At 42.5% G+C, this 12,000-nt stretch overlaps 1 protein-coding gene across 3 annotated transcripts in view; it reads right to left on the bottom strand.

The window, feature by feature from the left end:
* Positions 1-1,671: 1,671 nt before the first annotated feature.
* Positions 1,672-12,000, bottom strand: part of LOC115170159 (anion exchange protein 2) — a 62,631-nt gene continuing 52,302 nt past the window's right edge. For all 3 annotated transcript variants that reach the window (XM_029726501.1, XM_029726502.1, XM_029726503.1), the window contains 12 exons: positions 11,729-11,913; positions 10,876-11,095; positions 10,500-10,703; positions 10,162-10,310; positions 9,674-9,868; positions 8,940-9,146; positions 8,724-8,813; positions 8,456-8,622; positions 6,581-6,834; positions 6,114-6,283; positions 4,988-5,161; positions 1,672-4,801 (listed from right to left, as the gene is read on the bottom strand). In XM_029726501.1, coding sequence (XP_029582361.1) covers positions 4,721-4,801; positions 4,988-5,161; positions 6,114-6,283; positions 6,581-6,834; positions 8,456-8,622; positions 8,724-8,813; positions 8,940-9,146; positions 9,674-9,868; positions 10,162-10,310; positions 10,500-10,703; positions 10,876-11,095; positions 11,729-11,913 — 2,096 coding nt within the window. In that variant the 3' untranslated portion in view covers positions 1,672-4,720. The remainder of the gene's footprint in view (positions 4,802-4,987; positions 5,162-6,113; positions 6,284-6,580; positions 6,835-8,455; positions 8,623-8,723; positions 8,814-8,939; positions 9,147-9,673; positions 9,869-10,161; positions 10,311-10,499; positions 10,704-10,875; positions 11,096-11,728; positions 11,914-12,000) is intronic.

The raw sequence follows: 12,000 nt of genomic DNA, 5'->3' as shown, positions 1-12,000 counted from the left end.
ATGACAATAGGCCGCGGACATACTTTACTTTTCCCTCAATCTCCCTTTCATGTGGGCTAACAACACAGCCGTCACGCACATTTCACTGCTGTGGAATTAAGTAAAATTGGCCAATAGACGGGGAAAGGAGGAGACGGCCCTTCACTCCAATCTCATCTATTTGAGACTGGAATTTAATAATAAACCCGCGTTAACGTCATGTTGGAAACTCGGGACTTCCGAGTTCAAATTAAAGTCAGTTAATAGCGCATAGCTTCCAATTGGTCGGTTCTGATACTTCACAAGTGGGAAACTCAGGAACCTATATCATATTTCTACACCGAGTATTCAATTCAGACATTTCCGAGTTTCCGACATTATATGAACGCGGCACAACTGTAGACCTATCAGGATAGTCTGTGGCCTGTGGTGTGTCACGTGAAAAAACTGAGCTGGTGACTGTTGATCAATTTATATGCCTTACATGTAGCGGTACCCAGCAGTAAGCAATGTAATTAAAGATGATGAACCTATTCTTTCTATGATCAATCCCCGTTTCATTTGCCATGTACTCATTATACTTTTTATTTCAAACTTTCACATGCAAGCAGTGACTGATACACATTTCCTTTATGGGAGTTTAGGTGATACATCATGTATGATTATGACAAGAAGAATGTGTACAATACATAATGTACAGCCTATATATACAGGCTGTATCGCAACCGTCCGTGATTGGGAGTCTCATAGGGCGGCGTACAATTGGCCCAGCGTTGTCCGGGTTTGGCTGGTGTAGGCTGTCATTGTAAATAAGAATTTGTCCTCAACGGACTTGCCTAGTTCAATAAATATAAAATACAGATATCCACTTTAAATGTTCAGGTATCTGCCTTAATTAACACCTTTACAAACACTTTTGTACAGGGACAGACACGTCCTTTTTTTTTTACTAGGCAAGTCAGTTAAGACCGTTATATCTCTCTGGTCACCCCCAAAGCCAATTCCTCCTTCGGCCGCCTCTCCTTCCAGTTCTCTGCTGCCAATGACTGGAACGAACTACAAAAATCTCTAAAACTGGAAACACTTATCTCCCTCACTAGCTTTAAGCACCAGCTGTCAGAGCAGCTCACAGATTACTGCACCTGTACATAGCCCATCTATAATTTAGCTCAAACAACTACCTCTTCCCCTACTGTATTTATTTATTTTGCTCCTTCGCACCCCATTATTTCTACTTTGCACTTTCTTCCACTGCAAATCTACCATTCCAGTGTTTTACTTGCTATATTGTATTTACTTCACCACCATGGCCTTTTTTGCCTTTACCTCCCTTATCTCACCTCATTTGCTCACTTTGTATATAGACTTATTTTTCTATATTATTGACTGTATGTTTGTTTTACTCCATGTGTAACTCTGTTGTTGTATGTATCAAACTGCTTTGCTTTATCTTGGCCAGGTCACAATTGTAAATGAGAACTTGTTCTCAATTTGCCTACCTGGTTAAATAAAGGTGAAATATATATATATTTTTAAAAGACAGCCTACCAGGGAACAGTAATAGATTTTTACCTTATCAGCTCAGGTATTCAATCCAACAACCTTTCAGTTACTGGCCCTGCGTTCTAACCACTAGGCGACCTGCTGTCCGCCTTGAAAATTGAAAAGAAAAACAACTTTTACACACATCTGTTTCAGTTCATTAAGCTTCATTTATAAGTACATATATATTAAAAAAATAACATTTAAAATCAGCCAAAGCTCTAATTCTACAAACTTGGCAAGGCTAGAGCATGGAAGATTGTCTATTTTAACATAATGCAATGTAGCTAAAGCCCGAAAGCACTTGAACCATGATTGATTCCTAAGAAAATATATGGATATATTTGTATAATATATTTTATTTCTTCTTTATTTCTCAATCTCATTTCTACATCCCTGCATGTCAACAATAGATTTGAAATATAAAATGCTATAATATTTGCAGTTAAAAAAGAAAGAATAATACAATGTGAGAGTTAATATTTTAGCATATTTTCTGGATGCTAGCAAATCTGCAACAGAGGAATTTTTTTTTTTTGGGGGGGGGGGACCACATGATAACAAACACATACAAGGCATCCAGTGCTCTTCATTTGCAGTGATTCAATGAGACACAGTATTCCTACTGCATTACTTTTGTAATACTTGCAAACAACTGTATTGCATGTGGTTTAACTTTAATGTGGTAAAAAGTAAACATAATATCAATAACTTTGATTATGGCTGCATGTGTTGTTACAACACATTCAGTGACATTTTAAGATGGAAACAGCGGTTATGAATGGACTAGCCTTATTGAGTTTATAGACATGAGTAACTACTGGGCCCTAAGTAAATAGATGTGCATACATACTTACAAATGCCTTAATTTGTATGGAATAGAATGTCTCCCGACTTTTTGGTGACTGTACATTAAAGCCATAATCATACTCAAACTGTAGTACACAATTGAAATGTAATGTGATTTCCCTCACAAAGATGATGGAACGCTCAGTTGGCTTAACTGATTGCATTTTCACATTAATGCTTTCAGATCACGCCGATTTGTAGTGAATGTCGCTTTAACTCTTTCAGGCACAACCACATAGCTGGTCCTCGTATCTAGATAAAGCACAGAAGGCCATAATCATACTCTGGAACAAGACAAGGCTCCATATACAAAATACATAGTAGGCATTTACTACAGTTAAATGGAGTCAAGACAAATGGGTGGAGATGTTGTTCAGACAGTTAAAGACTACACGACTACGGTAGGAGTGCATGGCAGTGAGAATCAAGTGACTCACTTAAAAGTGGTATGTAGTGTATTCAGGTATGATGGACTATTTATGTAATGGGACCAAACATCTTTAACATGTTTGGAAAAAGCACAGTGGTGAGATCTAAGCAGCAAAGGGTCGGTCGAAAGTCACTTTCAGTATGTGCTCTTCAAAAAATATACAGTGTTTGTCAGTCCTACAGGATAGGGGGAAAAATTTGGACACGTTTACTTCCTGAGGCAAAGATTGCCAAATGAAGACTTCTGCCGTGTACCATCCCAAATATACACCAGGGGCACTGTAGAGCTACTTTATTGCTAGGCCTGTATTCATTCAATTGCAAATAATGAATCCGTTTGAATGAGGGCTGCTTTTAAAGGGTGACTGCACTTCCTGATTTGGCCTCATTTTACATTTGGTTCCGTAAGAAATACTAGCTGCCAAGACTGAATTTAAACCTCAAGATGGTTTTGGGGTGTGTGTGTGTGTGTGTGTGTGTGTGTGTGTGTGTGTGTGTTCACAGGTAGGAAGAGTTATTTAGCAAATTAGCTTCAGCTGGCTGGTGTGGGACTGTGACAAAATTGGTTTGACTTTGGATAAGCCTATCTCCGGGGCTAGTTAGGGGCCGTCAATAAATTACACGATGCAAATGGGACAATATTTTCATGTTGCACACCTTTTAGTTCTCATTAAATGCTTTCAATATTTGTATATGAATTTCTACAATTTATAGTTGGTTTGAGGTTTTTAAGTCATTGAAATGTGAAACTATTGGAATTTTAACATAATGTCCCATATACATTGTGTCATTTACCATGGTCCCTAACTAGCCCCATAGGAATATCCAAAGTCAGCCCAAATTTACCACAGGCGTTAAGATCGGGTCACGTGCAGCTGCTCTTGGAATTGATGATTGCTTGTGGGCTGTTAGCAGGTTTGAAACAAACCCAACAATTATTTACGTTGTGATGGAGTCATGACCACAAGTCTTGCAAAACTCAGTTTTGCACGAGACTGACTTCATGACCAAAATGATCCTATTTACACTTTGTAGTAAATCTTGACAGTAGAATAAATGTTTCTGACTCATACTGATGCCATATAGGAAGTTTTCTAAATGAGAAGTTGGTTTTTAGGGGCAGTTGCTCTTTAAACAACAGTATAACAGATGTAGGCACCCCTATACTTAATGTATCATACCCCTGTAAACACCCCCCCCCCCCCCCCCCAACGCCTGAACAGACCCTGTCTTCTAGAACAAAACAACGTTCAATCACTTACCCCACTGTACCCGATTCTAAAACAAACGTACTGAGACATAACCAGAACTCTTTGGCGTGCTTGATTACACTGTAACAGACCGTATATCATCATAACCAACTTGCATAGCCACATAGCATATGTGATAACGCCACCACAGAAGCAAACAGAAGACGCTGTAAACCAGAAATAATTCATATCTGCTATCACCAGAAGTCTTGAATAGGCGCTGAATATAGGCTTCTCAGGGGGGGGGGGGGTTTACACTACAATGGCAAACAGCAGCTTTTATGTGGACACTAATCCTTTACTTTGACACATAGCAAATCGACCTCCCACCTGAAATTAAAACATTCCCCACAATACCCCAAAGATACATAAAAACACGATTCAACATTGTAACAACGACTAAAACAATTTCGAAGTATATATCCACTTTCCGAAAAGCAAAATAGTAAAAACAGACACAAAAAAAAAACATGATTTGGGAGTTGGGACTCTAAAAACCTTTAAAAATAATTCAATAAAATACAAATAAAACCGTTCAAACCATCAGTGGTGCGTTTATAAAATATCAGGTTAACAAACAAAGGATTTGGTGGGTTAGGAGCAACTTCCTGGAGTATAGGACTTGGGTGCCTATTGGTCAGCAGGATGTCCACGTTGGCCCCAACCAATCATTATACAGGCATGTGCATCTCTGTGTACTCATCCTGTCCCTCCCTCTCATCAAACTTAGGTTCTGCGTCGTCTGCATCCAACTAAGACACAAAGAGGGGGTAAAAGTAAAAGTCAAGGGTAAAGGTTATGACCAGGGTTATTTCCCAGGCAAAGGCCCCTGAAGCAACATCCAACTGTATAAGAAAACCAATAAAACCCCAATTATTTTAAGCAACAGTGCTAGACTTTGTGTGTGTGTGTGCGTGCATCCATGCGGTTAGACTTACACACTGCATCTCGCGTGTGGTGAAGATGCGGGGCAGCAGGAACCATTTGACGGGCACGGTGAGGATGAGAACGAAGGGGAAGGCCAACGAGGCCGCGGTGGACATGACCGCCCACAGAGCCGCAAGACACACCAGCTGAATCGCTGTGAACAGGTGCATCCGCAGGGTCCTCACCTGGAACACACACATATGAGAGTATCAGTAGGAGGAGTTGTAGTAGTAGTGGTATCAGTTGTAGTAGTAGTAGTAGTATCAGTTGTAGTAGTAGTATCAGTTGTAGTAGTAGTAGTAGTAGTAGTAGTAGTATCAGTTGTAGTAGTAGTATCAGTTGTAGTAGTAGTATCAGTTGTAGTAGTAGTATCAGTTGTAGTAGTAGTAGTATCAGTTGTAGTAGTAGTAGTATCAGTTGTAGTAGTAGTAGTATCAGTTGTAGTAGTAGTAGTAGTGGTATCAGTTGTACATTTACATTTAAGTCATTTAGCAGACGCTCTTATCCAGAGCGACTTACAAATTATGTAGTAGTGGTATCAGTTGTAGTAGTGGTAATAGTAGTAATAGTAGTATGTGTAGTAACAGCAGTAGTAATAGTAGTATCAGTAGTAACAGTAGTAGCAGTAGTAACAGCAGTAGTAATAGTAATAGCAGTAGTAACAGCAGTAGTAGTAGTAGTAGTAGCAGCAGTAGTAGTAGTAGTAGTAGTAGCAGTAGTAGTAGCAGTAGTAGTAGCAGTTGCAGTAGCAGTAGTAGTAGTAGTAGTAATAGTAGTATCAGTAGTAGCAGCAGTAGTAATAGTAGTAGCAGTAGTAACAGCAGTAGTAATAGTAGTAGCAGTAGTAACAGCAGTAGTAATAGTAGTAGCAGTAGTAACAGCAGTATTAATAGTAGTAGCAGTAGTAACAGCAGTAGTAATAGTAGTAGCAGTAGTAACAGCAGTAGTAATAGTAGTAGCAGTAGTAACAGCAGTAGTAATAGTAGTAGCAATAGCAGCAGTAGAATCCTTCCCTTTAGATCCCAAATGCACTTTTACAAGATAAAACCAGTGTTGTATGAAATAAAGTTTTGCTCAGCCACTCTGCAGCACAGCATTTGGAGTGTTGGGGCGTGGTTGGGGTTTTGCGGTACTGACCTTGCGGACATAGGTGTGGTCAGGATGATACTTGGGGGGCATAAGCAGCAGCAGCATGCGCTCGGTGAGCTGGATACCGTTGAGGGACATGACACCCATGTAGAGGAAAATCCCAAAGAGCACGGCAATGGGGATTTGGCGCAGGAGATCTCCGATCACAATGGACAAACCTAGACATGAGAAGAGAGTTTTTCCTTTGGAAATGAACACACATTTACGTTCCGGCATGTGTCTCAAGTGGCAAAACTTCAGAACCGTTTCCAAACTTCCCAGGTCTTTTAGAAATCCTGGATGGAGGTTTCTCAGTTGGAGGATCCTCTCCCTGCTTATTCCCTCCTGATTCCAGCGGAATCCTCCAACCAGGTTTGGAGGATTCCAAAACCTGTGAATTTTGGGAAATTTTCTGGAATTTTGCAACCCTGATCTCGATTTAAGCCTGGTCCCTAAATTAGAGGGGTCATGCCTACCAACGAACAGAGCTACGAAGAAGCCCGTCACCCTCTGCTCTTTCACTTCCTGGATACGGGGCTTATCGCCGGGGGCCACTGCCTTGCTCATGACGGTAAGGGCGTTGGTGTGGGTGACAGAACGCACGGTGGCGGCGGCCAACCAGGGCAGGCCGAAGAGGGCCGAAACACCACCTATGGCCACAATGATGAGCAGGTCCAGGTGGAAGCCGGAGCCCTTCAACAGCATCCGCTCCTTCTTACAGACTATCAGCCTGACGGATGGAAAGAAAGAGAGAGCAAAGAGAGTGTGGAGAAGAAAAAGGGAAGTGAAGAAGATATATATATATATATATATATATGTGTGTGTGTGTTTATGACTTATCAACACCTGTAACAAGTTGTCCAGTGTAGGAAATCCTCACTGGTACCTTTGTTCATAAAAAGACCCTAATACAACGCATCTCGCTCTCTCCTCACTCTTTCTCTCCTCCACTCAATATCTCTCTCCCTCCATCTACTATCTTTTTATACATACATACATACATACATACATACATACATACATACATACATACATACATACATACATACATACATACATACATACATACATACGTAGTAGTGGTATCATATATATATATTTTATATAACCTTTATTTAGCCTAGTTAAATATAGGTTAAAAAAAAATATATATATATATTTAAGTATAAAAAGATAGTAAGTTGTTCCACATAAAGGGCTCAAAAAACTTAAAGCAGCTTTACCCAACTCTGTGGAGACCGAGCCTGAGACCGGGTTTGGTCATTTGTAAGTCTAAATTGAATTAATGATGATAGATACCAGTACATAGGAAGTTTCTACATGAGTGCTTTGTAGATAAACAAAACACAATGGTGAGTTCTAAAACCATCACCAGTAATAAACCTAAGGGCCCAATGGTGAGTTCTAGAACCATCACCAGTAATAAACCTAAGGGCCCAATGGTGAGTTCTAGAACCATCACCAGTAATAAACCTAAGGGCCCAATGGTGAGTTCTAGAACCATCACCAGTAATAAACCTAAGGGCCCAATGGTGAGTTCTAGAACCATCACCAGTAATAAACCAGTAATAAAGGTGCACAATGGAAAACAGCATAAAGTGGTTTAAGTGTCGTTGCTGCTGCTGCATGCATATTGATAATATCTCCACAATATGAAATAGACAGAAAAATGGCCTGGACAATGTCCTTCCTATTTAATTTGTTTCTTGTATTTATTCAGGGTAGCCCAATTGAGACCCTTTACCTTTATTTAACTAGGCAAGTCAGTTAAGAACAAATTCTTATTTACAATGACGGCCTACACCGGCCAAACCCTAATCTGGACGACGCTGGGCCAATTGTGCGCCGCCCTATGGGACTCCCAATCACGGCCTGTTGTGATACAGCCTGGAATCAAACCAGGGTCTGTAGTGATGCCTCTAGCACTGAGATGCAGTGCCTTAGATCGTTGCACCACTAGGGAACCCCAATGGTGCCCGGAGTAAAACAAATGTTTTATTAACAAAAGTCAGACATGCTTTGTTTCTGTAAAAGAAACTAACGTTTTTCTTCTACTTCTGTGAACTTCAATGTCTGTATGAACCCTGCTTAAAGGATGTGTAGTCCTTGGCTTATGTGGTTGTATTGGTGGAGTTATGGGCCGATTCGCATATATTCACTTGTATTCCTCTAAGTACACATGTGGAACTGCATGAAAATCCTTTCTATGTTTGTTTCAAACCATTTTGAAATGTTGACCTTAATGTCACACATTAGCCCCATTTATTTATATAAAAAACAATTGCTCTATTTTACTGTATACTGTATGTTAGATGGGGTTGCAGAGGTGAGGGGTTAGAGGGGTTCCTTACGTGGTGATCTGCGTCTCCATGAAGATAAGGATGAAAACGAGCAGGGCGGGTAGGATGCTAGCACCCATCATCCAAACAGGGAACTGGCCGTCTGAGCCGAGCGGGGGGATCAGCCACCCCCGCTTCTCAGGACTGGTCACCGAGAAGCCTGTGGGCACGCTCAGCTTCTGTATAGGGGGGGGGGGGGGGTCAACGGGAAAAGGTCAGCCTGGGCTATTCTCACTTCTGATTGGACTCTCTTTATATTTGATCGTGACCTATATTTCACCTGGGTGTAGGTGTCTTTTATGCTGTAGTCCACCAACACCATGATGAGAATCGAGATGGGAACCCCGAAGTCTCCGATCATCCTACGGAGCTGAGACACAGAACATGTCGGACTGAATATGATATGGTTGCTTACTGCCACAAGTGTCAAGGCATTTTGAATAATACTTTTTTTTCTTCCCTTGGCCAACACTGTATAGCTCTGGTCTGTACTTACCTTGCCAGGGAAGAAGGCACTGTTCTTGAACTTGCGTAGGTAGAATGCAATGAAGAAGGTTCCAGACATGAGCACCAGCGTCAGAAGGGCTGTGTTGGGCTCTCCTACCACCTTGTCAGGCACGTCGACCACAGTGTGGTTGCATGATGATGATGTCCATGTGCCGTTGACTAGGTAACAGCGTTGAAGAGGATGCTCTTGAAAGATCTGGGTAGGTTTTCATTCAGACAGACATGTAGACATAGACAGGCAGGCAGACAGACAAACAGGCAGACAGTTTTCTTATGAGTCTCATACCTTCCTGCACCATGACATCTGTGTCAGGTGTGTTGTAGATGACTTCAGTTTCAAATGCTCTCGACGGTGTCATAATGCATGCAACGGTATAGATGCGGTAAAGAGGTCAATGGAACGTAGACCGTGGGGATAGAAGGATGTCAGATTGGCACACATTCAACCAATCTGATCTAACAAAGTGGATATTCGTCAAATCTGTCATGATTGATGTATTGTAACTTTTTTTGCTGAGGGACAATGAGGAGATTTTGGATCTTTCCCCCTTCGGCATCTTTCCCCCACGCATTTCCATGGCATTTCTATTGTTTTGTTCAAGTTCCATTGACCTCGTTACTGCATCTATGCTAGCTATGAATGGCAAACTTGTTAGCCAGCGGACATTCTAACCCAATCAGCTCCAGCCCAGTGTTCATGGGCACTCTTCTTCCCAATCTCACCTTGCCCAGTTTGGAGAAGGTCTCGTAGATGAAGATAAGGGAGATGAGGAAGGAGAAGATCTCCTGGGTGAAGCGTGACACGAAACGGACCAGGAAGCTTCCCTCGAAGGCCACTATGAGGACCACGATGAGCACCAGCCAGAAGCCAATCCATACCCGGCCCGTCAGATACTCCATGTCGTTGGCATTGCAGAACTGCATGACAGAAACACAAGACAAAATGTTGGGTGACGTTCAGAAAGGGTCATTATCATGCGCACATTTAACCATATTCCTTACACCAACTAGGGTTGCACATTTCCAGAAACTTCCCCAAAGTTTGCAGGTTTTTTTTCAGTTGAAGGATTTTTGGAATTAGGAAGGAAAGGAATCCTTCAGCTCCTCTAAACGGGATTTTTGCAACCAGTTAATTTTTTTTAAATTCTTGCCAGGTGAGTGCCCAATTTGGGGAGAAGGGGGAGTTAGGAAGAATTAGACTAGTTGCTCACTGAGTAGAAGGCCTCCTCAAACACCAGCAGGGGTCCAGAGAAGCCCACCACAAGGAGAGGCTGCGCCCCAAGGAGGGAGAATATCACCCCCTGCATTGCCGTGGCGATGATCAGCTCCGACACGCCAATCAACCCCCCCGTTTTTTCACCTAGAGAAGAAGAAGAGGAAGTGAATACCAACTCAAAATGATATGACTACCAATATACTCTATCCCTCTTTTTAGCTTAATTTTGATTCATAATAAAAAAAAATTGTCAGTGCTCAAATATAGTGCCTCTTCTTTTTAACTGTCTCCTTGACTTCCCTCCCTCCCACAATGGTTGACTGACTGACTGACCCAGTAGTCCTCCGAAGGTGACGGCAGGCGACAGGGCAGCGAAGTAGATGAATATGACGGCGGCCATGCACTGGGGGTTGAGCGCGTCACGTAAGTCACTGGCATATTTGGGGTAGCGCCGTGCGGCATCGCGGATCAGACCCCCAAACAGGCGGCCGGAACGGCGCAGAGGGTCGACCCCAGGTTTGAAGGGCGCCTGCAGAGCTGAGGGAGAGAGAAGGAAAGGGTTATTTGGTGGTCATCCCTCAAGCTCTTTCCTTCAGTATGTGTCTTTGTCACCCATGGCCATGGAATCTTTGGGCTTTTGGTCTGTAGTTTGCCCTCCTGTTCCTCTGTAGTATACGTATGTATATCTGTGTATGCCTGTCTCTATTACCTTTATCCTTTGGGCTCTTTGGCTCTTTGACCTTGAGCTCCTTGCCCTGCTGCTCCTCTCTCTTGCGGAGCATCTCTCTCTGGAAGCGGGCCACCGAGCGCAGCAGCTCTTCGCCACCCACCTCAGACGGCGGCAACACGATGCTGCAGTCCAGGAAGCTGTTGATGGCATTCAGCAGGTCCTGCCGCTCGTCCGCCAAGTATGCCGCCTCATGGAAGTGCTATGGTAAAATAATAACAATAATATATCGTTGCTGTCTGATGAAAATCTCTTATCTCCAAAACAGAAACTTTTCAGGAAATGGAAAAAACGGCCAAATTTTACCATTAACGAACATACAATCACCAAACTTCAGAAGATATTTTGAATACATTTCTTGGTCCTAGTGTCATGGAATGTTCAGAGTACATTGAGGGGAGTTACTGCTTTCAATAGACGTAAAATAATGAACATTTGTAAAAAGAATTGTTCCAAGGTTTTCATCAGACAGTAACGATACGCCACTTAGCAGATACTTTTATTCAAAGTGATCTACAGGAGAGTGACTGCATCGTTTTTTGTTGTATGTGCTCCCTGTGGGAGTTCAACCACGACCTTGGTGTTGCTAGTATCACGCTATAACCAACTGATCCACAACAGGGCAGTATGGGGTCACCCAACAGTTTAACCAACTGATCCACAACAGGGCAGTATGGGGTCACCCAACAGTTTAACCAACTGATCCACAACAGGGCAGTATGGGTCACCCAACAGTTTAACCAACTGATCCACAACAGGGCAGTATGGGGTCACCCAACAGTTTAACCATCTGATCCACAACAGGGCAGTATGGGACACCAAACGGTTAACTCGCCTTGTCAGACATAAGTGTGGAGATGGAGCGGCCAATCTGGTGGTAGTCAATGTTGGCGATGGGTGGGCCCATGAGGAGGAAGAGGAAACGCACAGGAACAGGAACCTCCAGCACGGACTCCAGCAGGACGGCTTCCTGCAGACGCACAAACGCCATGGAAGGCTGCTCCAGGAAGGCCACGGCGCCTGCGGGAGACAGTTATTACATTTAATTGAACTTGATGGATTATTGAATTTAGGATGATCGTACTATCAGACTCAGTGGGGCTTTTC

This window comes from Salmo trutta, chromosome 31 (genome assembly GCF_901001165.1).
Source record: "Salmo trutta chromosome 31, fSalTru1.1, whole genome shotgun sequence".
Lineage (NCBI taxonomy): Eukaryota > Metazoa > Chordata > Actinopteri > Salmoniformes > Salmonidae > Salmo > Salmo trutta.
The sequence above is the reverse complement of the archived record's forward strand: the minus strand, read 5'-3'. Positions and strand labels throughout refer to the sequence as shown.